The sequence below is a fragment of the Embiotoca jacksoni genome, unplaced genomic scaffold (assembly GCF_022577435.1).
Source record: "Embiotoca jacksoni isolate LCO1_2020_lvr unplaced genomic scaffold, fEmbJac1.0.p SCAF_15, whole genome shotgun sequence".
Classification (NCBI taxonomy): Eukaryota; Metazoa; Chordata; class Actinopteri; family Embiotocidae; genus Embiotoca; species Embiotoca jacksoni.
The window spans coordinates 9,285,529-9,313,333 of record NW_027185285.1 but is presented as its reverse complement, the minus strand read 5'-3'; the positions used below and the strand labels follow the sequence as shown (position 1 = coordinate 9,313,333).

General features: G+C 44.5%; 1 protein-coding gene across 1 annotated transcript; it reads right to left on the bottom strand.

Moving 5' to 3' along the window:
• Nucleotides 1-13: 13 nt before the first annotated feature.
• prr36b (proline rich 36b) lies at nt 14-26,891 on the bottom strand. Its single transcript, XM_069149376.1, is given in 6 exon segments — nt 14-4,375; nt 5,382-5,599; nt 15,034-15,121; nt 15,512-15,692; nt 15,694-16,232; nt 26,873-26,891. Coding segments are annotated over 5 exon segments (4,101 nt in total). The 5' UTR covers nt 16,126-16,232; nt 26,873-26,891; the 3' UTR covers nt 14-1,193.
• Between the last annotated feature and the right edge of the window lie 914 nt (nt 26,892-27,805).

Here is a 27,805-nt window from a genome sequence, read left to right as displayed (position 1 = left end):
AACAGGAACAAAATGCCTTGCAATGATGTTTTAATGGAATTTTGAAAGATAACCTAGCGTGAACCATTCATTTATGAACATGACTACTGTAGAACGGTTTAAAATTTCAGGTAGTACACAGTCTTTTTGTTAGTTAAACATGCAATATACTGTTGAAATAGTAAACCAAACGCCCACTATGAAAAGGATTCAGCAAGTGTAAAGCTCAACTGTGATAGCGATGTAGGATTATGCAGCTCTCATCACAAATAATAGGCTAGTCGTTAGTCTCTTCTGGAACACAAATGATCAGCTAACTGAGGCTTGAAGCTTTGCCACTTGAAACCAAATGCCTGAAACACATACTGTACGTGACTGCACGTTATATACCTTAACAACCTATGCAAAGAGCGTAGAGCCTCTTGAAGCACACATTAAAAACGTCACCAACTGCAATCTAATACTCCCAAAGCTACCTCAACAAACCTGCGAGGGCACGACAGCCGCGTTAATACCTAGCCTTTATTTTGATAGCTAAAAGTCTTGAAACAAGAACACAAACTTTCAAAAAAAAAAAAAAGGAGCATGTGACTATTGCTATGGTGCTGTTGAACATGGAGCGCGTGTACACGGGGTAGGGAGGACCAGGTTTCAACAGAAATAAACCCCCAAAAAAAACAAAAAAAACCAAGTAAGCAAATACAAAACAACAACGAAAGAAAAAAAAGTCATTGACATTTTGTTCGGTAAAAACAGTAGGATAAATACACAATGAGTCCATTTTGTTCTGTCTGTTGTTTTTTTTTTTTGTTGTTTTGTTTTTTTCCCGCTTTAAAGGCTCAGTCACATTGGACCAATCAGTCAGTACCCCATCAGGGGCTACAGAATATGCAGTGTTACTTAAAAAGAACATCCTACTAGAAAATGGTAGTAGCTATTGTACATAAAGGAGTTTTAGCCGTACACTCATAACCGTAACAGTATGAAAGAGGGAGGCTTCATTTAAAAACTGCTACAGTCACTTTTTTTTTTCCTTCCCCATCTCCTTTGTTCATTTTTTTAAATTCTTTTCCTACAATCTTGCTCTCCTTTTTTTTTTTTCTTTTTTTTTTTTTCCCCCCTAAGCCATCTAACCCAATTGGAGAGAAAACAAACAACAGGTAAAAGGGGAGGGTTGCAGGGAAAAGGTGCATTCCAGGGGTAGTAGGAGGGACTTATACGTTACCTGCCAGAAAACTATCAGTCTTATCACATATGGTAGAGTAGTAGGGCGGCTGGTTGTCGCCGGTGCCTCCGGCTTCCATCTCCCCGAGGTGGTGACCGGGCTCCAGTGGATTGACCTCCTCCAGTTGGCCCGCTGCAATCTTTCCCCCCAGCATGTAGTGGTGGTCATCCAGACCGGAAAGGTCGTTTCCCGGGTGGCCCAAAGGCATCAGGTCCACGGGTCGGCCCAGCACGTCCTCCCCCCGGGCGGCGGCAGAGGCCGATGGCAGCGTCAGCTCCTTGATGAGGGAGGGGTCCTTGGCCTCCTCCGGAAGCTGCTCCTCGTTCTCCAGGGAGAAGATCCCCGGGCTCTTTCCGCAGCTCTCGGCCATGGAGTGGGCGTTGGAGTTGGATGTGGTGCAGTCAAAGCCGTAAGAGGCCACAGAGTTGGCTGACTGAGGGGTGGCCCCACCTCCGTCCTCTTCGCCCTCACAGGCCGGTGCGTCCCCGGCCTCCTCATCCTCGTCCAGAGCGGGCAGACTGCAGGTGGGGGGAGGACTTTCAAAACCAGCACTCTCATCCATCATCATTGGTGCATCGGGGTCGTTGATTTGCATCTCGCCCTCTGTGTCGCTGGCCTCATCTCCCGAGGTTGAGGGGGAGGAGGGGGCGGATGCTGGAGCGGTTGGGGGTCCTGTTCCCAGAACCTCATCAGCAGGGAGCGTCTCAGCCTCCTCCTCTTCCCCATCGCCTTTCTCTAAGTGAATACCCAGGTCCTGCTCCATGTCGGGTTGGACCGAAGCAGGCACCGGGGTCTGCTGTTTATCGGAGTGGGACTCGACCCCCGAGCTGCTGTCGTAGTCGCGGAGTTCCTCTGGCGTGCTGGTCTCGCTGCTGCTGTGGGCTGCCAGCGGCGTGCCACTCAGAATGCCGGACCGGGACATGCCTCCAACTGGGTCATCGAGCAGGCCGTGATCCTCCTCAGTGGCCAGGTTCTTCATCTCCTCCCCTGCTGACTGATGGGGCTGAAGCTCCTGCTCTGACTGAGGAGCAAAGGAGGGTTCATTGCTGTCCAAACATGCTTGGGCAGGAGACAGGGTGGGCGTCTCGGACTCTGCAGCCCCATGGTCGGACATGGGGCTGGGGGAGGAGACGGAGAGCAGTGAGGCTGGCTGAGCCCAGGGATCAGCGAAGGGGTTGGTCTGGCCCCATGATGAGGCGGGGGGGATGGAAGGCGGAGGACCGGAGCGATTGAGGTTGTCCAGACGCTCCACCTCATTAAAGTCATCTTCATCTGCGTTCCCGCAGCTCTCCGTCACTCCTTCGCTGTGCATCTCTACATCTTCATCCTCTTCCTCATCATGTTCCTGCTCCCGGAACACTTTGTGAGGCTCCTCTACTCTCTCTGAACTCAGGTCCATATCATCCACCCGTTCATCTTCATCCTCGTCCTCTTCCTCATTAGCTAGGGTTTCCACGTTGGGAGAACTCATGAGGTTACCATCTCCCTCAGAACCACGGAGACTCGTGTCCACCAAGGCGTCCGAGCTCTGGGTTCCCTCCAGTATGGCGGTGTGCTGGGTGCTGCTGAGGTCGGAGACTCCCTGCTGCCGACTGCTGGTGCAGCTGCTCACATCCTCAGAGTCCATCCCGGAGAGCAAGTCGTCGCCATGACAACCTGCTGAACCACCAAATGCCGAGGACCGGACTTGGAACTCGTCAGAGGGCTGAGACGTGCTCATGTCAGTGATCATGGATGAAGACTGATGGCCTAGTCTCCTCTGTTCCTCATCGTCATCCTCCTCCTCATCATCCTCATTAATCTCCTCATCAGCCTTTTCCACTGCCTCCTCCTTCTCATGAGGGGAAATCAGCCCTCTGGGGGTGAAATCATCCAAAGGTGAGGCACCCATAAAGTGAGGTTGTGCCATAATATTAAAGGGCCCTGGAGCTGTGTTGGTAGGCATGAACATGTTTTCCTTCTCTTCTTCCTCCTCCTCCTCCTCTTCCTCCTCCTCTTCCCGTTTCTCTTGTGCCTCAAACTGTTCGTCATTTTCCTTTTCCTCTTCTGTCTGGAAGTTCATCATGCTGCTTTGGGGAGCAATGTCAGAGGGAGACTGGTTCCTGTCCCAGGGATCAGACGGGACGTGCATGTCCAGCAGAGAGGAAGCGTTCTGCGGCTCTCTGACAGGAGAAACAAGTCCCGGTGGGGAACAAGGAGGAGACATGACAGTCGTTCCCAGGCAAGGAACTGAGTCATCGGCCGAATCCTCAAATTTGAAAGGGCCCATCGGGGCTGACAGCTGAACACCGTAGGCTGGTTCATAGGCTGGTTCATAGGCTGGTTCATAGGCTGGTTCATAGGCTGGTTCATAGGCTGGTTCATGGACTGGATCAGCTCCTAGTTCTGCCTCTACTGATGGCTGAGACTGTAGTTCTGCAGGGGGTTCGGGAGTTATTCCTCGTACTTGGTCTGAACTTGGTTCTCGTATAGGTTCTGGTGTCAGTTCCCGCAGGGGCTCTGGTGTCGGTTCCCTCACGGGTTCTGGTGTCGGTTCCCTCACGGGTTCTGGTGTTGGTTCCCGCAGGGGCTCTGGTGTCGGTTCCCTCACGGGTTCTGGTGTTGGTTCCCGCAGGGGCTCTGGTGTCGGTTCCCTCACAGGTTCTGGTGTCGGTTCCCGCAGGGGCTCTAACATTGGGCCTGGTGGGGGCTCCAATGTTTTTTCTGGTACTGCCTCAATAGTTGCAGCAGATGGTTCCACAGCTACTTTGGAAGTTCCCGACTGTTCTGGCCCGGCAATAACCGCAGCGGCAGTCGCGATTGCTGCAGCAGCAGCAACTACAGAAGCTACTTCCTTTTCAGGTTCAGCAACCGTTACAGCTTTCGGCCCACGTTTCACAGGAGTTGGCGTGCTGCTTCCAACAGTTTTCTTGGGGCTGGAGTTCTTGGCTGCAGATGTTTTGGAGCCCGGGGTCTTGGAGGCATCCCTGGAAGGTGCAGCCTTATTCTCCTGTGTTTTGGAGCGGGTGGGTGTCTTTGTGTCTGCAGCCTTCGTAGCAACAGGCTTTTTGGTGGCGATGTCTGATTTTGACTTGGGGGTCTCAGGTTTTGTAGATTTCGTTGCAGAGGAAGGGCGAGTGAGGGGGGAGTCTGCAGGCTTTTTGGATGCTGGAGTGGCTGGTTTGGTAACATCTAGAAAAACACAGCACAAGGAAGGTTAAAAATGTTATAATGTAAAAAATAATAGCATATTACATTCTCCAAACACTCGAACCTTCTGTAATGATATATGCCTGTAATGAAGTTAAATATGTGCCGAGTTGAAATGTATTGATTTGGATGATTTGTTCTCGTGTTTTTAGATCTCTCCACTGTCTTCTGTACTCATCTTCTGAGGAGTACCGCAAGGCTCCATATTAGGCCCTATTTGATTTTTCCTATATATACACAAAATATATGCTTCCTTTGGGGTCTTAATATTTGTCTGTCCAGACTACTCATTTAACACTCCTGAGCCACTATTACTGAAGATTAACTCCAACACAAGAAATCTCAGTGATCTTTTTAATTGGGTAAAACATTTTATAAAAGGATAACTTTATTGTCAGCACTATCTTTTTTCATTTTAGTTTACTTGCAAAATTCTCTCAACTATTGCAAAGTGGGAATCAACCATTAATCTTATCTCAGCTGCAGCTGGTGCAAAAGGCATCAGCACGGATTCCCACCGGCACTGTACTGGGCTCTCTTCACTGGTTACTGGTGAAGTAAATAATAACAGACTTCAATGTTTTTAAAGCACTATGGCATCATATTACAAATCCTCATCCCCAATTCTACTTCCAGATCCCCAAGATCTGCTGACAAATCACTCTGCTTAATTCATTTTTAATCATGGGGTGATATGGCACTGTTTGCCCTAAATTGAGGAATAGTTTATCACTCAGATCTTCCTGCTCCTTTTGGTGTCTTAAAAACATGTCTGAAGTCCCATCTATTTCTTAAACCTTTTAATAGTCATGAAAAAGAGTGATTGTTCTCCGTTTCTTATTATATATGCTGACTTTTTATTTGTTCTCTGTGCAATGCTGTTGTAGGTATATGTTTATATCCACATAGTCTTTGCTTTGATTGGCTTTCTTATATCCACTTAAAAAAATTGTATTTTCTTCCTTGATGGTTGACTTTTTAATGTTACCTTTTTTCAGAGAGGTTCTGGATGTCTGTGATACTGGAGGTTTGCCACCAGAGGGGGTGGTGGAGGTTGCTTTGGGGGCAGCAGGCTTGGCGGTGGAGGAGGGAGTTTTTGGGGTGGCAGGTTTAGCTGCAGCTGTGGAACTCTTGGCTGTGCTAGCCGTGGGTGGCCGAGTTGACCCTGTGGCAGGACGAGATGATGCTGCCGAGCCGGGTGCAGGCCTGAAGAAACAACAAAGAAAGAGGTTAGGAAACACTGAGCTGCACTCCCACTTATTTCCTCTCCAAATCACAAATCTCTCTCTCTCTCCACTGTCTACTTTTGGCCGAGGCTCTCGTACAAATCGCTCAACGTGCCTGCAAGACAGACATTTTTAAGTAACACAAGCGATGAAGACGAATTGAAGTTGACTTGAGCGTTTGAGTTTCTAAGCCACTCGCATCTTGGGGGCAAACATCATGTCTCACCACGACAGTGTGCTGAGCAGCCCGGTCCTGTAAGTGCTTCAGAATGGTTGACAGGGAGCAAGACTGTGACATGCCCCCATTAGCCACTTCTACTGCCGGAGGCCAGCCAAACAATATAAACACAATCAAGACTGTTTGCATAGATTGCCCGACTAATTTACATTTTCAATTGGTGCACCAGTAGCCAAGACGCTGACCTGAAGAGGCTTTGAAGGATGTGGCGTCAGCACAAAATGCACTGAGTAAAAAGGTTTACACAAGGAAACCACCACTGAAGAGTACAGTCTCTAAGACGAGCACGCAGACTGACACGCTTCTTTATTATTGATTCAGAACTACCCGAGTGCCGACCAGAATAAGTAAACATATTATCCTGTTTTAAATCCCTTACACGGGTTCCTTTTCAGCTTTGGTGTGGATTTTAGAATTTTTTTGCATTTGTTTTTCAAGCATTTCATTATTTTGTACGTGACTATTTGTCTGGCACACTTGCGATGTATAACCAGAGCAGCTCCAAGGTGGTCTGACGCGAGTCTTTTAGTTGTTTAAAAGTGCAGGAGAGAAACTTCTAATGACGCATCATTTAGTTTTTATGCTCGGAGCCTTCAGACTGAGAATCTGACAACAGCTTAAAGTGATCATATTTGTGATTATGAACTCTCTTAAGCCTGGAATTTATGTTGAATCTTTCATTATTATGTTTTTATCTATTCTTTTGGTTTTATCATTTTACTTCTTTGTCTGGTTTGTTCAGTAAAGCAGCAAAAACTTGTAAGAAAGGTTCTATACAATAAAGTTTGGTCGACTGATTATAAAAAACTAAAAGGAAATAGCTTGTCATGAGGAATTCTGTCTTTGTGCATCAGCAGCAGAAAAACAACCGGCCAAAGCTGAGCGAAGTCCTCTCCAACCTCATGACAAACTCCCCTGAGGGGAGAGAAGTGAAGCGGTTTGGGAGGTGAGTCACGATGGACCACAGAGAGGCATCCCAACCGCAGGCAACGCTGTCCCCGATCCCCTGTCTATATCTCCCTCCCCACAAGGGAATGACACTGGGGGCATCATGCGTCAGCCTGTCCTGGCCTAGAAGCTGGCTTTCATGGCACATATGAGCAAAGTAACCTACATCTTGTAGTCCTGACAAGGCTGTGGTGTGCAATCCCCCGGGCCAACGCTACACTAACTGCCTGTTTCTAAATAAAGAATTGACTTAGTCCTGGCAGAAAGAGAACAGGCAACCAGAGGGAGGTAAAGGAGAGTGAAGATGGCTGGGACCATGTTAATCTTTAATACTGAAAGGAGAACAAAAATAACTTCTGTAAATCCCCCCCAGTTGGAAACAGGCCATGTTAAAAGCACACTCATTGTGTCGGGGCAACGGAGGAGTTTGTGCTATTCACAACCTGGCAAACGCAATGGAATACGGTTTGGGGACATGAAACGAGATTAAAGTCGGACAGCGACGGGAGGCAACACAATTGGGGTGTGGTCACTTCAGAATTTCAAACAAGCTCTCACAATTGGGTAGTAAAAGGTGTTCCTGATATTGAGCCTGTTGGATCACGTTAGTATCACTTTAATATAAAACCCTTCAGGCTATGATAACCACTAACAGACTAATCTGTGACGCATTGATTTAGTGTGTTTGGAGGAGACTGCGTTTACTGGAAAATCTGAACGGCTGAGACATGCTGATGGGGGAATTTGCTGGTAGATGTTCTTGTAGCAAAACAAATCCCTTTGTGAATTGTGCTGTAGAGGCGATATAAAAGACGCAAACTGGCACCGGGGAGAAATGTAAAAGTTGCTCAACATCTCTAACCGAACTGCAGTGCTGCCTAAGAAAAAAAACGTCATCAACTTCAATCAGACTTCAGTTTCTTCTCTGTATTATTCTCAAATCCAAAATCTTTTAGCACAAGAGAGTAAGATGTTAAGATTTTAAGCTCAAAATTAAAATAGTCTGCAGCGCTGTCTGAATTAGAGTAAAAGATAAGAATTACAGGGGAAGGAGAATGAGGAGAATTAAAAAATAGAGACTGGCATTAGAGATGAAGTATGCTAATGGGATATTCAGAGAGAGCATATTCACAATAATCTGTCTGATAAAAGGAATACGGATAATCCAAAAAGGCAGGAGGACTTTAAGCAGCGCTGGAAATTAACCAGGTCACTGAGAAAAGAAGAGGCGAGCGGGAGTTGGAGGCGAAGCGAGTGAGACAGATTCATGTCAAGTGTTATGGGGAAAAGAAAAGTGTAATATTTATATATTGGTCCTAAACTTTTTTATCTGGAGTCATTTTTGTCCATTTCTCCATACTTTTTTGTTCTTTAGACATTTTTTTTAGGTACAATTATGCCACGAAAAAGAGATATACGTTTGTCTTTGTTTTCTTTTCACATTTTCCTTTTGCAAGTCTTATCTTGTCAATAAATGTTCGTGTTCAATCAACTGAACTACAAAAGAAAGAAATGGTAAAAGGGGGTCAGATAATATTTATCTGCCAAGATATGATCTTATATCAATGTTTTCTTCCTGATTATCAAATAAGGTCGTGTGCACAGCTACAGTACTGTCACAGTGGAATGAGGTCTGAGATTATTGGTGGTGTAACACAACTTGGCTACGGTGACATCACCTAAATACAGCGATTCTGTAATTAAGTCCACAGTCAGACTAAAGACAGAGGAGACTGCAGGAGGTCCTGTAGTCCTAAAATCAACGGAGGAAAGATGTGTTCATTGATCACACTTCACCGCATGCTTTGTTTGGAGACACACTGTAAACTGTGGTTAAAGCAAATGTTGAACACAGATGTCCTGGAGCTGAAGAATCAGATGACTCTGACGCTCGGTAGCTACAGGCCCACTGAGGCACACAGAAAGATACTTAAAAGTTCGCCTTCGTCGCCTGAGGATCATTGACAGCATTTTAGCTTGATTGCAGCTACTCGCTTCCTAAAATCACTGGAGGTGAGAAAGCGTCGCTGTGTGTGGAAACATGGCTGCCTGCTGGTGCTGCTTTGCCACGATACAACAAGACTCAGGCTATGATTTAAATAATGAGATCCAAATGAGTAAGAAGCAGAGCAAGCATGCAGGCAGACAATCTTCCCTGCAGCGAAGGCCACCGACCATGTTGGAGAGGAGCTCCCTCCTCCAAAGACAGGCAGTAAATTAAAGAGGATGCCGTGTTAATTAAGCAGCAGAAATACGGATCCACTCTGTTAAATGAACCTGATCACATCTCTTTTCTGTCGTTCTTCCCCTATTAAGGAATCTTTACGGCACAAAGGCCATTTAAGACTCACTGTGGTCGCCCGAAGCTACTTTGGTGCCCGTCTACCTGCCTGTCACGCTGCTCTGTAGTATGAAAGCAGGACGCGTGGACCTCGAGGCCCTTTGTTCCATTATGTGGACACAATTCCCCCTGAACATTATAAACGGGCTCATGCCCTACGCAGCTCAACATGAATTCAAATGAATCCAAAATGTTTACAGCAATGCGAAGTATCACGCTCCGGCTTTAATTTGTGTAAATATTCAATTGTTTGGGGTAATTCAGAAATTGCTCTATTTGTGTTTATTTTTAATTTAAAGTTTTCATAATTATTACATTCCCAATGAAGTTCATCATTTCAATGCAGTGATCTCATTTTGGACTGTAAAGTTAAGTCTGTTAACCTGTCAAATATCTTGCCTTCATTAGTGTTTAATATCCACATTTCAGTATCAGAATTGTGTTGTTTTTTTTTTACTTCAAATTACCTGTGTTGGCATCGGCCCCAAAAATCCAGGATCGGTCGGGCTTCAGTAACCGTTTTCCCCTTTTTAAAATATTTCAATAAACTCATCAAATGTAGGAAGTGATACACCGTATCAATTAAAGTATTTTGAAAACGTTAAATAGGGATTGTTCAAATGTGGTCAAAGCAGGACAATCAATATAATGTATTATTTACGTTCATCTTGTATCTGAAAATTGAACAGCGTTTGTCTGAGTCTAACAAACAGAAAATTACAACCTTCCGTAAAGCATTTTCTCTAATATCCATGACATCTGCCACATGAATGAAACACCCAGAACATCTTTGTCTCACATTCACTCATATCATACGCCGCCTTCTGTCCCCCTCTCCTCCCACCTCCAACTCATTCCCACTAAATCCATTTAGTAATTGGCTCTGCGGCTGCTCCCCAATAAAATAATGGCGGCGGAAGACTGCATCACGGCGTCATTGGCCACACCCATCGCGGGTCGGAAGATTTATAGCTTGCGCAACAATGTCGTCCGCTTCACGCCGCACCGTTGAATGACGTGTGGGGGCGAGGACCCCGACTACTGCTGCCTCCCGCACCCGCGCTGGACCATTACATCAGCAGTAATTTGTTAGGTCATGAGGAGGGTGGCATTCAATCCACTCCAATAAAATATGTATCAGCCCTCAGGGACCATCGGTGAGTAGAACAGCATGACTAATGTGGGAATGTGAGTGGCTGAGTGGCTGAGTGGATGGAATAAAAGTGGTGAAAGAAAAAAAAAAAAAAAAAAGATCCTTATTCCCCAAAACTCATCTCATTCCCTCCCAGTTTGTACATTAAGGACTGAATAGCGTCGCACTGTCCTCTGATCTACAACAATATTCCCCTCTGGTCCTCGTCTTCTCGCCAGCTCACACGCTCTCTGCATGCGTAGCACTAACGCTGTATGTATCTCCGGCAGCAGTGATGGGAGCCCAGCAGGGACCACATGACTTATTCATACCATGTGGCTCTTCCGTACTCCACGACCACCATTTTTGTTGCACTTCGCTCTGCCGCATCCACAGACGGCCGGGCAGGCAGAAGAATGCGGCTCAGCGTGTCACGTGGACACGTACCACGTGTCCCGTGTGCATGTCTCCCTTCCCCCTTCACCTCCACATCATACTGGCAAATGAACACCTGCTCTGCATCCTAATTGCGTGCTTTTCCTCCAATCCAAGCGTCCGTGAGGACGACCACATGTACACACAATGAAACCAATATACAGCAGATGCACGGTGAGCTGTACGGCCCTGTTGGGCAGTTTGCATGCTGCGTACCAGGAGACAATTATCAATGCACAACTGAACAAGAATCATCTTTGCGGCTGCCCAAGAAAGTCCACCCCCCCCCCCCCCCCCCAAAAAAAAAAAAACAGTCAATATTCACGCACACAAGCTGGGATGTAAACTTCTAGCACACATTCAGGTGTAGAAATGATGTTCAAACAATAATGATGTCCACTTTCTCCATTTGGACTCTAATCAGGCTTGAATATTTCCTGTCATAAACTGCATGATTCAAACAGCAGGTGCACACAAATACACATTATAATGAACAAAAGAACGCTTATGCAAGCCAAAAAAAACACACAAAAAAAAACACACACCCATGAAATAATACATTGTTTTGTATGTTTTGGTCTACAGGTAAAGTGCAGTGTAAAGAAAACCCGTATCTGGTGGTAAATGATGAGACAATCAGCTTCATCTTCATCAAAGAAGATGAGTCTTTAAGCTTTAAGTGTAGGACTGAAAAGTAGAGTAGAGCAGCAAGGCAAAGAGCGAGTTACTAGCAGCAACATCTATGAAACCAAATCTAATTTTGCTAAAACCTTCTGGCTGAACCGGAGAAACAAACCATTTGTAAGTGGCCTTAAATCAGATTGATGTCACTTAGTGAACCTGCATTTACTCAGCACTTTTGTTTGTCTGATTACTGGAACCCTGTGGATGGAATTAAATCAATCGGGCCTTTAGCGAAACACTGAATGAATTGAGAGACCCGTGTGTGTGTGTGTGTGTGTGTGTGTGTGTGTGTGTGACGGCCACAGGAGAAGCAGTGTGTGTCTGGTGAGGCAGTTAATGTGTCCTTCGAGATCTCCACCACTCTGCTGATAGCGAGCCCGAATTAAGGAGCGAGTGAGGTTGAAAAAGGGCAAAATCTAATTAAAGCAGAAATGTACAGGCCTGTCAGAGCTCATCGCGTATACAAATGATGACGTGCACGTGCACACGTGCGCACACACACACACTTAAAGAATGCCCACAAGGGTACATGGTGCTGTCGGAGGAACCTATCGTCAGGAAGAGCGTTACCGCTCTTATAGGGATTCATATGCAGGTCTACTGCAGCAAAATCCTTCTCTGGGCTTAACATCCGCCGTGTGGAACATACCAACAACACCAAATACTGACCATTAGTTGCACTTGAGGTCAGCACTAATGACCTGATCACAATCATGACCTCGGCTCGATTTCAGCCCAGTCTTTTGTTCAACTCGGCTTAAACCAGATGTTTGGGGCCGATACTGATGTTGGGGAGAATATCAACACACATTTTTTTTACAATGATCACTCGGGATCACTTTAAAAGCAGGATATTTTGCAGTTTATTGTCCACATCAGTGCACTGAAACAGTTAATATATAAATATATATATATATATATTTTTTTTTTTTTTTTTTTAAAGTTGAAAAGTTTCTTATTTATCCCAAGCATTCTTTTTCGCATTATGCTTTATATAAAAAAAAAAAAAGTTATTATATTGGCACATATTGGTCAACATATACAATGTACAATTTATCTTGGGTCAAAATTGGCCAATAAAATAGGCCAGTTATTGGCTTTTGGGAAAAACATCCATGTCTTAGCTTCGTGGTGAACACTGTGAGGAATACAGCACGTGTTAAGGTTTCAGTGAGTGGACAGATCAGGGATGTTGACATGCTTTGATTGGAGGACACTTTCTGAGTAAAAAAAAAACCAAACCTGACCTTCATAGACCCACTTTTTGGCAGAGTTGAAGGAAATATTGAGCAGAATTTGATTTTAGATTCAAGTTGGCTTATGTCTTTTACAATTGAAAGTTGCTTTTGGAATATGTCTCACCAGTACCAGCACAAATTACCCTGCTGGTTTGAATGTGTGTGACCATGTGGATCTATATGCCTAGTATATAAAGTATAATTTGCTTAATTTATCTATAATAATGCCTCTCTCAGATTTAATTTCTACAATGTGGCTTCAAGGCCCCACCACATCGTCTGTGTTACAAATGTCCCCCGGTCTCCAAAATGTTTGTACGCGTGGGTCAGAGTTTGCGCACAGGTCGGCACGTTCACCCGTCCAGTGGATTTTTGTCGATCCCCACTTTTTCGCGGGGAGTTGCTTACGCCTCTTTGGAGGCCCCGGGTTGCGCGTACGGTTCGGTGCAGTTAGAAGCGAGGCCACCGGAGCGGTTCGTAGAGGCCTCGCAGTGTGCTGCACTGCACTAGCGATTACCAACATGCCCTTTGTATAATTCTTTTTGATGAGGTGTTTGTCATCAACCGCGGTATAAAGCCATAATCTGAGCGTAATCTCCTCAATCCAACTGCTACTCGGGGCACATGGAAAGTGGAGGAGGGGCTGCTCAGGTGGAAACAAGTGGCAGTCAATGTAGTGAGCGTGTACCGGCAGAGGCACATGTTAGTGTACCGTCGGTGACTGGATAGAAGAGACAGTCGGGGGGGACGGGTCGATAAATTGGCCATTATAAATTCGATAATATTAAAAAGCTTCATCCTTGATACGGAGACCGTAAATTTAGCTATTAAGGAATTGTAACAAACATATACAGTAAACTGCGCAGGACATTACACACTATAAAAAGTGACACATCAGGTGGACGATGCAAAAACCGGTGATTTTTACTGTACTATTTTCAACAGATCTGTCTCATGGGAAGATGTTTTTGTTGTTTTCTTTGGATTATTTGCTTTCTTGTTAAGAGTTAGATGAAAATACAGACGCCACTGTCGTATTTGTGCCCTGCATACAAAGCTATGACAAGCAGCTAGGTAACGTAGCTTTACCTGAAGAGTGAAAATGGGGAACTAGCTTTGTTTATTAAGAGAAGACACAAGACTGGAGTTGATTGTTTTTATGTTCAGTGTCAGATTCATGAAGCTAAAAACAAGAGTGAATGTACCGGTCCTGTATCGGGCAACATCACATTGTTTTGTTGTTTCCTTCTGTATCAAGTAAATGAGTGCAATAATTGGGGGGAAAAAAACAAAAAACATTGCGAGACAAAATTGTGATTCTCATTTTCTCCAGAATTGTGCAGCCCACACAGACATACCAAAAAGATTACATAACAGTAAGGAAGAAATAGGGCATTGCTTTAAGAAACAAACAAACAAGAGGAAGAGACAGAGCGGTACGTTGTGCAAAGAGCAGTTAGACTCCCAAAGGCTCAGTCTGATTATGAATCATGTCGGTCTCAGACAAAGGCGTCCTTCAGCCTCCTGTCCTGGTCTATCGCCAAGTCACCTCCGGATCCACCACCGTGTACAGTGTGACTCCGGTGAGGAGCACAAGTTGATCTGACTCCACACAAACAGACACATTTACAGCTAGAACTGCAATGATTAGATATTTTAAAGACCGAACAGCTAATTGATAAATCAAGAAACTAATCTGTAGATTTACTGACAATGACAACAATTTGTAGCCCTACTCGCAGCTCATTCTGTCACAGAAACACAAACAAGTGCTTACTCTAAAGAAGCAATTACATTGAAAGCATTCTCTTGTTCTCAGCTAATTCCTCCAACTGCACCTCCTCCCCTCTCTAAAGCCTTCCCAAAACCTTTTTCTTTTTCCCAATAATGCTGTATAATGCTTTCTCTGATGAAACCCTGCGAGGCATTCCTCTAAGGCTTGTTCTGACACTGGCTGGTTGCTGGCCTACTTATCCCCGGCCTCTCCAAGTCTCTATGTGGGGGAACATTGTCCCTCATTCCTTCGGGGTGTTCTTCCTTAAACAGAGTCCTCTTTGAACCTGTGGCCAAGTCGAGCCTTTTGAACTAACGGTTTCTCGCTTGGCACTGAAGTTTTACGCTGAACTTATTGCCGGCAACTCTTATCTATTTGGTTACTTATATGGATTTGCTGGAGCTCTGAAGCAAATTTATTCATTTGCACTAACATTTTTGGAAAGGCTGTTCCATAAAAGGAGCACAGCAGGAATAATTCTGCCTGAAGGACGTCTGAAAAGAGGACCAATTATATACAGCCGCCTCTGCGATGTGCAAACACACAGAAAATAATTGTGTGTGTTGTGCAGACACACACTCCAGCATGGGTGAGGCTCCAGTTCAATACTAATGTCATACATACCTGGTTGTCTTGGAAACAGGGGGTTTGTCAGGTTTGGGTGAAGCAACGGCGCCAGGCTTGGCGGATGTTGCAGAGGCGGGCTTGGGAGCTGGAGGAGACGGGGGAAAGTTCAGAAATAAGTGGATAGGCAACACAAGCATTATTAGAAGATGTAGTGCAGAAATATATAGCATACAGTATATAGTGGCATATTTCTCAGATATAGGTCAGAGATTTTTCTTTCATACAGTGTCACACAGATCTAGGGCAAATGCATTTATAGTTTAGCAGCAGCCACTCTGGCATGTCTAATGTGTGATGCATTCATTCATATGAGCAGCGATCTGCATGTCATCACATCACAATGAACAATCCACATTAGAGCTGTGAAAACATCTCACGTTGGACCTACCGAGTGTGTGAGCCTACACATTCTGAATTATCCTTATGTTTTCAAACTGATGTCACCTTTTATTTTTGTGATGACATTTGTACCAACCTAGGGGCCTTTTAGCAGCCGGTGCAGAGGTGTTGGATTTGACACCGTTGGCTGTTGCGGATGGTGTCTTTTTGGCTGCTGTTGTTCCGGTCGTCGACTTTGCACCGTTGGTGGAGGTGGCGGGCCCTGTGGCTTTCTTCTCGCCCACTTTAGTGGTGCTTTTGGAGACTGGGGCCTCCGGTCGTCCCTGTTGGTTTTTTGGAGGAAGCTGAGGTCGGGGTGCTCTTTTTGTCCGCAGCGGGTGTGGTCTTCTTCGCCACTCCGTTGGTCTGAGGCTTGGACACGCCGTTTGAGAGGCGGCTCTGGGATGTGTTGGGCCGCGAGACAGAAGTGGCGCTAGGTTTTGTCTTGGTCGGGGTCTTGTTGGTCGTCTTGGCTTTGCAGTCACCCGAGGCCTTGTTGCTGGTCTTGGCAGCTGGGGTTTCCTTGGCCTGGTCTGGCTTGGGTTCCACCTGACCCGTCTCTCCTACAGGCTGCTGTGGTATCACCTCCTCCGCTGGATTGGCTGCCTGGTTGGGCTCCTGTCCCATGGCCGGTGCTGCCTCATTTACAGGATTGGATTCCAATGTTTCCATCGGCTCCAGTGCTGCCGTGGCAACCCCATCCGGCTTCATCTCCCTCTGAATGGTAGTGGTCCGTCTCTGCGGGGCAGGGCCGACTGACTCAAATCTCACAGGATGGCGACAGCCCTAGAGGCTCTCTGGAGACAGCAGGGTTTGGTCTGGAGGGAGAGAGAATACACAGAACGACACAGTTAGTCAACAGCAAGACCAGACATGAAAAGCTTCTCAGTTTCTGCTATCACTCGACAAGAGGCCCAGGAATGCTGGAACTCTCAGGAATCAGATAAAGCTTCTATCTTCCTACAGCTTTAGCATCACGCAAAGAAATATTTCTATTCATGCAACCAAGAGCTGAGGCAAACTGAATGTATGCAGAAATAAAACTAGACGTGCCATAATACTGTATAGGAGACTGAACTGCTGCATAAACCCAAGAGAGGGCAGAACTTTGTATAGGACAATTGAACATATTGTGTGCACGCACGCACACACACACACACACACACACACACACACACACACACACACACACACACACACACACTGGAGTAAAACCTTATGGTTAAATTAAATCAACACATTTAATGATGAATTAAATGTGATGTCTCAGGCCCTCTTTACACCTGGTATTAAAATGTGTCTTGCGCAATCCAATCATAAGTGGACAGCTTTAAGTACGTCTGTTCTCAGTCAGCATTTGAACGCGTCTCCAAATGCTTCTCTATGGACCACTTGTGATCAGATCTCACTTCGCCACTCAGCATGTAAATAAACTCGTAATGCATATCATGGAAATAAACACAATCAGGTACACGTGGCAAAAAACTCAATGTGGCCACATGCCTTCCGGACCACCTCTGAATGTGGTCTGAGTGATCAGATCTCGGTGTGTCCTGGGTGCATTCACACCTGAACCTAGACCTGTCCACATGTGATTGGGTCACCCAAGATGAATTGAATGCCACAGAAGGAAACGCAGATGGGGACAACATGTCCTCTGCAGAAACAACTCTTTCTACAAATAGCCTTCATTAATTTCAATGCCAGCTGCATTGCAGTTGCAAATGGTCCCCTCTGTGACACTAGAAAGCTCAGTGACACACTTGGCCAGCGTAGCTGCTGCGGGTTGGGTTTTCTCTCGGTACAAAATGGCATCACAGTCACTAGTGTGGAAGACTAGTTGTCGAGGAGAGTACACTTAAGGGAGTGCAAAAAGGTTTAGCATGCAAATCGCACACTTCACCTGTAATAAATGTTAACACACTCAAATGGTGGTTTAACGGATGAGAAAAGGCCACGAAGCCTGTCTCGTAATTCAAGACTAAAGTTGTTCTTAAAAAAAAAAAAAAAAAAAAAAAGTGGCATGAGGTGAGAAAAAGGCTTGGATTCATTTTCTAACTCGGTCAAGGTCTGTACAATAAACCCAATACGCCCTAAAACAAGGAGACAGAGCAGTCAGAGACATGAGCATCTGAGCACAAGAATTTGGACATGAAGCATGAGAGGTCCGATAAAGGGCAGCCATCTGTAACACAAGAGGTCAAACATTGTCTCCATCAATATCAAGTGTATCTTATTTTGTGTCCTCAGCTACTCTCATTTGTAGGGATGGGCTGAAAAGAATATAGCTTTACAAATTTGAGAGAGGCAAAGAGGGGGGCGGTGATGGAGGAGGGGGGGGGGGGGGTAGCAGGAAACTGGCCTGTCGAAGTTTACAAACAGAGTGAAGATCCGGCTGTGCAGGAGGCTAAGTGGTGAGACAAACACCGAGAATAAAACTGAGGCAACACAGAGGCCAGCCCAGAGGAAGAGGCTTGGCCTGCGGAGCCTGGGAACAGAAACAGAAGGTGGGACAGAGAGAGGGGGAAAAAAACAAGACATAAAATGAGCTCACTATTGGCTGATGTTTGCTGGTTGGACTTTGAGATCCAGACATCACTAGTCATCCTAGTTTCCACTGACCTAAACTTGTATGCGCACACGCGCGCTATTTCTAGAATAGGACAGACATCATCTTTATGCGTCTAGCCTCCTGGAAACAATCCCCGCATACACATCTTCATCTTTCTTTCTTTCCCTCTCCAGTCATCTTCTACTCATCCTCTAAACCAAATCTCGCATGTCAAAAGGCCCTCTATGACCCTCCACTGATCCTTCCTTTCTCCCAGCCATTTTCCCCTCCTCGATTTCCTTCCCCCCCCCCCCCCCCCCACTGCTCCCGCTCTCCTTCCATCCCTCTGTTCTCTGTTTGCCTTTGCACAGATGGCCGGAGCAGCTGAGCACAGCCAGAGGGGGAAAGAGAGAGAATGAGGAAAAGAAAAAGAAGAAGAAAAGAGATCCGTGTATCCCAAACAACACATAAAAACAGATACGCACAACTAGTGCAACAGGCTGCTACCCAGCGCAAGCGAGGAGGCTGAGAGGGAGGATGACGGGTAGCTGCTAGAGGCGACTCATGCCGCACCCGTCAGGTCACAAGGCTTTTTAAATGCCAGCAAGGCTGCAAAATGTGGGCAGTTGGTATAAATTATGTTACAACTAGTCAGAGCTTTTACGGGAAGGGCAGGGTGGGTGATGAAGCGGGAATGGAGAAAGTAAGATTGAAAGTAAGAGATTTCTTCGGGCTCCCCATGGTTTTCTTTTTTGTTTCTGAACAACCTGTTGTTCAAGCTGCCTTTTGTCAATCTCCTGCTCTCTGGTTTCACTTAAAGGAACAGTTCAACATTTTAGGGGGGAAAAAAACAAACAAATTTGCTTCCTTGCCGAGGGGAATATAACTAAATATATCTGTGACAAATGTGAAACTGCGACTTCTGCATTTTGTTCATGGAGTTAAAATCTGAATGTTTTGAGGCTTTTAGACAGCAGAGACTTCAACTCAAAGAAAAATGACTTGACTACATTCGACGATGACGTTAATACAGTATCTGTGCTAGTGTGCGAGTAAGATCTGCTGTAGCGGAGGCTTATTGGTCTCAAAGTACAGACACTGCAAAAACACTTTTCAGACAGAAAAAAATAGATTTTGAATGACGCTATTGGAACAGAAGCTGGTCCTCACTTTATGTCTTAGCTTCGAGCTCTCCATAGAGTTGTGATCTGGAAGGAGTTATTTTGGGCACTCTTCGTCCCAGATGAAGTCCCTTTCATTTTTCCCCATTGAAAATGTCGTGCGAGTCACAATTGGAGCTTTCTGTAGTCAATCATCTGTCCAAACTATTAACAACAGCATGACAACATACCTGACAACGTGTCAAAAGTACAAGCTTGTGTCATAACATTTTTGGTGAAGCTGACTCCAACTCCCAATGTGCATGTCAGCAAGAAACGCAGACCCGTTACAACTATCAACAGCGGGTTAATTCGACCGCAAAGTGAACCAGGAAATAAGACTGTGTCCAATCCAACTTCCCTCCTCTCTGGTGTTCAGTTTATGTTTTGGCTCCTGCTCTTCCCACAGCAGACGAGAGCGTCTGGCCAGACTTTTCATTACACTGCTGCTCTCGGAAGTGCCCTCTTCTTCTGCTGCTGACGAGCGCGCGCGTGTGTGTGTGTGTGTGTGTGTGTGTGTGTGTGATAAATCCTGATTGCATGTCCACAGCCAGGGGAACATTTCTCTTCCTCCTGTAAGTCTCCAGACAGCTGTGAGATTGCACTTCTCTCATACACCCAGCCCCGTGTCATCAGCAGCATTAGTCAGTGGTAAACATAAACAGGCTACACACTGGGGCAGAAATGGACTTCGTTCTTTTCTTCTCAGCGAAATCAGGAGTGAGCGATCCATGACGCATTAATACACTTTCACGATTTCAGGAGCCAAATAAACAGAAGTGATCGTGAAGAATTCCTGTTGAATCTGCTGCCAGAGTGAATTTCTATCCCCGTAATACTCCAGTGACCCTGTTTATAAAGCTGTCACTAGTTTACCTTTCTTTTTCTTGCCAAGTTCCTTCTTCTTTAGCTGGCCTTCAGTTTTTTGACTATCAGAAGACATATGAATTAATCAATAAGCTACAGTGCATTTTTCCCCAGATTTAAAGCTCTGCGCTCATATATAAATGTTTCTGCAAAGCACAGTCTTCTTTAATGTGTTGCAACAGCTTTATATTATCTTGAATTTTATCCCTTCATTACTGCTGCGGTGCAGCCAACTGAAAAAAAACCCACTAATGCTATTACAGGTTTTTTATTAAACCTGATTAGATTGACGGCTGTTACTGATGCTCAAATTGACTGAGCTGCTGCTCTGAGTGCACATTTTGAGGGTTTAGCATCATAAATGAGCCCATTCAGAGCTTGCAAAACGCTTGATTATGATAGTAATAGAGTTAGTAAACGCTGTAAATCTGAACCATGTTTTCTAAAACCTGGTTATAGAAGTTTAGTTGATTTCCATTTGAATTTTGAGTTAAATGACACAACAATCGTTTTATATTACATCCATCTAGAAAGGCTCGTAATGAGGAATATTCCCTCCGACCCCATGCTTTACATAACACACAGTGAGACACATCTGGACCATTACAGCTGTGACTCGTTTTCTCTAAGCAGCTTCAATAAAGCAACTAGAGATTATGTTTTCTGGTTCACTGGCATTTTAGCTATAGCTGCTGAAGGTGCTTTTATATTAAAGGGGGTTACAATGAGATTACATTACTTTATGCTTCATTACATAATACTACACAGGAGTTACATTATATTTTCAGCTGGAAACAGTCTTAATAGGTCTTAAGTCAGTGCCTCTCCCAATGTAGTATGAATAAACCTAATATTCATAGGCAGAATAAGGTGCGACTCTGGCATTTTCCAGGTAAAACTTACTCTACATCCAACAGTCTTAAGATTTAGACTTGTCTCAAAAAACGTAAAAGCCCAGATTGGCTCTGGGAAATCCTCTCTGCAGTCTCGGCTGTAATACACAAGCTGGTCTTTTCCAGCGTATTCACTGACCTGAGACGATGTCTTTTGAGCCGAGACAGATGGCTTTGTCGGCCACATTAGGTCCACTTTAAAACACGTTTCCTTTTCGGCACCCTGCAAATATTTAGCATGTAAAATGGTTTAATCTGAGAAGAGTTTCTGGTCACGATACATCAGGACGAGCAGCTGCACATTATCAGCTGTTCTGACCTCCTGTGGTCTGAGAGACACACACATGCACAGAAAGGATCTGCAGCACAACAACTACTTCCTCGACAGAGTTCAGCAGCCTGTTATCCTATTGTTTGTATCGCCTATGAGAAATAATATCAGTTAAAGACCAATTTTCTACTACACAACTACGACTAAAATTAAATAAAAAGTAGCCTGTGAAAACGAAAACTATAAGAAAATGTAATCTATCTTGCATGAAATATAAAACTAAGTAAAAATGTGGATTACGCATGAATGAACATCCGCCAACGGCCAAAATATCTTCAGTCTTATTCTTGTTTTAGCCGTTTGACTTGTAGCACGTTCGTCAATAAAAAGCATCTTGCATTCAGTGACGTCGTGTCTGTGTCTGGCTAATGTTGTCTGGCACTAAGAAACTAAATTTACGGATTAAAATTCATCTGCAGCGCACGGAGAATGTCACACTGACATTTCTTCAGTCGGCTCGCTCTGGCGTTGCTATCACAAGGAATCAGAGAGGATTATTGTCGGCAGTCAGACAACTTCCTCCTTGATGTTTGGGAATGAAATATCACGTTTCACTTTCACTTTCAAGCTACGCCGACAGGAAACAGTACTTTGGTGAAGAAGTGAGTAAATCCAGCCTCTGAACGATCAGCTGCTCCACGGTGAGCAGTCGAGGCAGCTGGCTGTGGTGATGTGAGGTGACAGTGAGTGAGCCGCCATGTTCAAAGGCAGTTTGACAGATGGATTTTCTCACACCGTGTCCACACTAAAAAGGCCTTTTTTTTAGATGTCTGTCTCCGAAGGCATCGGGTCTGTTTTTCCTCACGTAACTACAGTCACTGTGTATTGGGCTCTGAGCACTTCCGAAACACAGGTGACCTACTCTCAACAGTGCACCTGAATGCCTCAGATGGAGCACTCGCTGCTGTCCGCCTCTCTGCTAAAGGCGCTGCTCGTGCTACACTTTTTGTGCAGACACAGACACTACGAGTACCCAATAATCCTCTGATAGAGGGGAAAGACACTTGTAACCATGGTAACTGTACACAACACAGACAGCTGTATCCTAAAAATTCTTGGGACACAAAAACTAAAAAATGAATAATATAAATGGGACTGAACTTTCACTGACACATTTTTGCTTACTAAAACTGACAAAACATGAAATGACGAAAGGTGGATTTGTGGTCGTTGCAGTGGTGCCGCCGCTGACGCCTACGGGGCAGACTTTAATTTATACTTCAGAGTTGGGTTTCCTAATTGCTCATGCAGCATCACTGCAATAGTGCACGGCGGTTTTACTCAGTCAGACATACTCAAAGGCCCCTAGTGACTAGTGCATAAACTGTGTTTACATCCCGTTACTTGCTGTGGCCCCAAATGCAAAAAACATAAATAGGCCTTAAAATTTGACTCCAAGTTAACATATACTTTATTTTTGTCAAACTAACACTAAAACAAAATCAAAATCAGGCATTATGATTATTGTCAGCATTCAGCTTTACAGCATTATGAAAAAGTAAATCTCTACGTCTGGCTGTTTTTTTTTCACTGTAAACATGGAATTTCCTCCCTCTGTGATTTTTACGTGGTTGACTTGGCAAAAATGTGGCTGTTGTCCTTCACAATGTGTCCAAGTCATAAGCTTTCAGCGTCCAAACAGCATCCCACTCCAAATTCCCTGCAAGCCTCAGTGATGAGCTACACAGTATCGGAGAACAAAGGAAACCCACACAAATACTAAGTCATACAAAGACAAAAGGTCGTGGTTAAAGGACCAGTGTGTAGGATTTAGGGGGCTCTTCTTGCAGAAATGGAAAATAATATTCATCATTTTGTTTTCATTATTCACCTGTAATTACCTTAGATGCTGGTGAGGGGTTGCAATCTGCAACATCTCCCATACGTGCCACTAAATCCCACAAACTGCTCCTTTAAATGTCACGATCAGAACAGAAAATACCAGTGAAAGACGGGCGCGCGTGAGTGTGTGTGTGTGTGTGCGTGCGTGAATGGGGCGTCACACACACACACACACACACACACACACACACACACACGCACAGCCAATTTAAATCCTTTGAGATAATTAATCCTATTCATAATCTGATCTCATGTATAAAGTGTTGATACTGTACATTGCTACCATGATTTCCTTATAATTTGCTTTATATATTGCATATTTATTTTTGTATTTAGAAACACAGCACTTGGCTTACATTTTCAATATCTTGGTCTTCATTTATTTTTGGAAACTTTCTATAAAAACAACTGCTGGGCTGTTTATTTCTGTTGTTGTCATTATAATTCCACTTGTAGGCCTCAAGCAGCGAGCTAATGACGGGCAAGCCAGCTCTGCAAGGTGAGATCATCCTCCGAGACATCGTCCCTTTCCTAATACCCACACTGGGACATAAACAAACCGTGTGTGTGCGCTCCGACTTGTGCGCGTATCCCAGTCACACTACAGTGTTTAGGCCAATAATGTCAATAACTGGAAGGCATCCAGCTCGCTGAGGGATCTAAGCTTTTCTGACTGTCTAGACACAAACATGGCGTTCTTGAATAATCAGGTCATCAGCATATTTAAACACAAAACTGGTTCTTTGACCCCCTTTTTGCATCAAGTACAGTCTACTACCGTGTGTGTGTGCTGGGGGGGTCCACATGTACCAACCGTGCCTAGTTTGAATAGAGTGGGAGAATACATTTGAAGAGCTGCTCGTGGGAAAAAAAACAAAAACAATTATTTTTGTTTTGTTTTTAACATTGCAGGGTAGCGATGATTTATTATGCAGATTGAAGTTAAGAAGCTGCAGGGTGGGCTACTAAACTAAATGTTGAGCTCGTGATAAATGTGCTCAAGGGCTGTTGTGCGTGCTCATATCTGACTGCAACCATCGTCGGTTAGAAACAAGAAACTCTTCGCCTCCTCGACACAAAGGCCTAAATCAGAGTGCCTCCGCTCTCTTCTTTACTTAGACCAACCGTCCACGAGCATGTACGAATCGCTTTGGTAGAAAGACAACTCTGCTTTCACACAACTGTGTACACACACACACGCACACGCACACACATTCTGTGAGCCTTCTTCTATCCCCGGGGCCTACTCTAAATAGTAGTCAAAGGGAGGGATTGTGGGGGAAGGAAGCGACGGTGATGGTGGGTGGGGTTGGGGAAAGGAGACACAAGAAAAGATGCAAAAAGAAAAGTGAGTTCGCGTGAACGATGCAACTCACAAACACGCTCGAGCTGGATAGGGCTGCGGTGTTTGCTAATCAACCGTCCTCCTTCCTCTGCCCGCTGCTCAGCCTCTTCCTCTGCTGACTGAGCAGGATACAATTTCATTTGAATTCTATCAACCAAGTAAATTGATATTCATACTTTTAAATGTCACAATGTACATCATCAACATTATATTCATGTTATATATTAACATTATATTGGTTCTTAATATTACCACAAAAAAAAAAAAAGCACCGCTGCCCCAAACTCGGCACTTCTAGGAGCCCAACGCTGCAGAGCTGCTTCAATAATTTACGGTCTTGCTTATGGCACCACTGCTCATGGGTAAGTGGGCGGAGGCCTCAGATCTGACGCAGTTTTACTTGTGACCAGAAATGATCAAATAACGTGGAATGTGTGAGAATGTGTGAGTGTGTGTGTGAGAGAATGTGTGAGTGTGTGTGTGTGTGTGTGCGTGTGTGTGTGTATATACACATCACTCCTCCTCTCTGCAAAGGGGTGAATGTCACATTCAAGATGCCAAATATTGGCACTGAGCCTTAGATTGTCCATTCAACCTACTCTACATTACAACAGTAGTCTCAGTTAACTCTCCACTCTATTCAGGGCTACTGACACGCATCACTTCCATTTGTTTAATCCATCTTTGAAATTGATATCTGTATGAGCCCCAGAATTTTTTTTTTTTTTTTCCTCTCGTCCAAAATGTGAAACATTTAAGTACACAATGTAGTTAAACCCTAGACACCAAATGAACAAATATGTATTTCAAATAGAGCTGAAATGTCTAATCTGCAACAGTTTTGATCATGGATTAGTCGTTTTAATTTCAAAGCAAAACTGCCACTGAATCTCTGGTTCCAGCTCCACAATGAGAGGATTTGCTGCTTTTCTTGGTTTCATAGCACTTTTAATTGAATGTCTTTGGGTTTTGTGCTCTCTGGCAGGCAAAGACTTCCCATTTCATAAGAATCTTTCAACATTTTCTCTGCTGGGCAGGATAAAATGGTATTATTTGATATTAATGTCCCTTAAAGACAAACCCATGATTTAGTTCTCTCGTACCGACACACGCAGCTTTTCAATATTCCTATTTTACTCGTATTGTTTCTCTTTTGTCTTTGTTCTCCGTTTTAAATTGTACATGCATACAGATTAGAGTCCTTTTCTGCCTGTTTTATATTTGTTTACATTCTTATGTCTTTCTAAAATTCAATACAATGGCAATCAAGAAAATAATTTTCCAACATTTTATATACTATGCTAGATCTACAAAAGACAATCTGGTGGATTAACCAATAATAGAAATCAATACCTGAGGATCCACATCTATGAGTATAATTTGTCAAATAATTCCATCCCATCCATAAAGTAAGCTCTCATTATGCCTGTCATGATAAGGGAGTTACAGTATTGAACAGCAGCCTGAGGAGCACAACAAACAAAGATACTTCCACTTCCCTCCACCATTATTGCAGCGAGCTGGTTTCACTGCATGTCGTTGCAGCATCCTCGGCTTCAACACGCGACATTACGGCTCGCTGCCGATCTCAGGAGAACACTGAGGAGCCGGCCATGAGACGGGAGGCTGATTATCACCAGCCACATCCCTGACGAGGACGTGCAGAGGGATGGAGGAATAGAAATGACGGGTGTATGTGTGGGAGCTGGATGAGGGATGAAGAGGCAAATGACATCCAGTTAAATTCAGCGGGAGGTTACGAGTGCTGCCGCCTCGATCAACTTGATACTAATCGCAGCTCACACATTTTCCCAAACACTGTTGACCTGAGGTCAGGAAACTGCCTCTGTCCTGCACACAAATAAACTGCAAAACTAGCCCCGCTGCTCCCCGGGGCATTCAACAGCGACGGTGGGAGGGAAGAGTGAGCAGGGAGAACGAGGAAACTGCTGAGGGGGAGGGAGGCAGAAAGTAAGCTTTCATCAAAATGTTGCGCAAAGTTGTGAGAAAATGTCAGAAAATCGGGCAGAGAACGTTATATTGGAACATATTTGTAACCTTAAGGTACGTTGTCCCAAGAAAAATATATTAACGATTGCGCTCAGTTATGATATATACTACTGTGTTTGCCTCTTGACTATGAAGACTCCTGCATTTTACTAGCTTAGCTTTGATTTATCTTCTATTTGCATCTTTTTGGAGAGATATTAACTGTAACCAATAATACAGATTACATTTCCCCCCCCTAACTTTAGCACATATTTATTGTAATGATTCAAAAGCTTTCATCTTAACTGCCCCCCCCCCCCCCCCCCAAAAAAAAAAGTATATTTAGTACTTCTTCCAATCATACTATAACATGCAAAATACACATATAAACAGCTGGACAGAAACTTACTTGGGATAGAAAACCTGAATATAATAACTGTTCAAATTTGGCTGCTGATGTCATTAGTTATCCAGACCTACCTCCAACAGACAGCAAGGCCACAGCAAACATTAACACCTGCCTCTTCCCTTGCTGGCTTTCAAGTAAACGTCTTACTGGTGAGCAGAGGAACAGTCGTTCCCACCCATTGATTTCCAGTTCTTCTGTGGACTGCTGGGACGCTCAATAAGACAAAGTGACGCAGAACAAAGGCTGCGTTGAGAAGGCGGAACAAGTCTTTTTCTGTCTCCTTGTTTACTTGGCTGCCAGGGTGTGTGGGAGAGAGCAACAGATTGGGAGACAGTCACCTGGATAACACAAACATGTGATCAGAAAGGCTGGCACTAATCCTCAGGGCTCCTTGAACCCTCACACCAAGATTTCACAATGTCCTGTGATAACTCAACTGAAATTAAGGATTTACAAAACTATAAGCAAACACATTTTTGCAAAACAAATTTCTAATTGTCATAAAAATCAAATAAACCAGCAAAAAAAAAAAAAAGCAACTATAACTCTCGCAAAGGGTGGAGAATACCAATATCCACCCCAGTATCGTGCTCTATACTGAACGCTGTATATGTGAGATTTCATAAAACACACACACACACACACACACACACACACACACACCCGCCACCCTTCCTACAAACACCGAAGCCGATGCACACAACATATAAATGCAAACACTCGAACCGTTCTTCCCCATAATGCGCCCAGGCTCGGAGAAACTCGGCCCCCTGAGGACGGGCAGATTAACACATGACAGAGCTTGTTAACCCTGGACAAAGAAAGATGCTAATCTTGTACAGTCGGCTTCCACTGTCCTAAAACTGACACACACAGAGAGAGAGAGAGAGAGAGAGACTGAGAGAGAGAGAAAAGGAGAGAGAGAAAAAAGAGAGAGAAAAGGAGAGAGAAAAGGAGAGAGAGAAAAAAAGAGAGAGAGAAAGAGAGAAAAGGAGAGAGAGAGA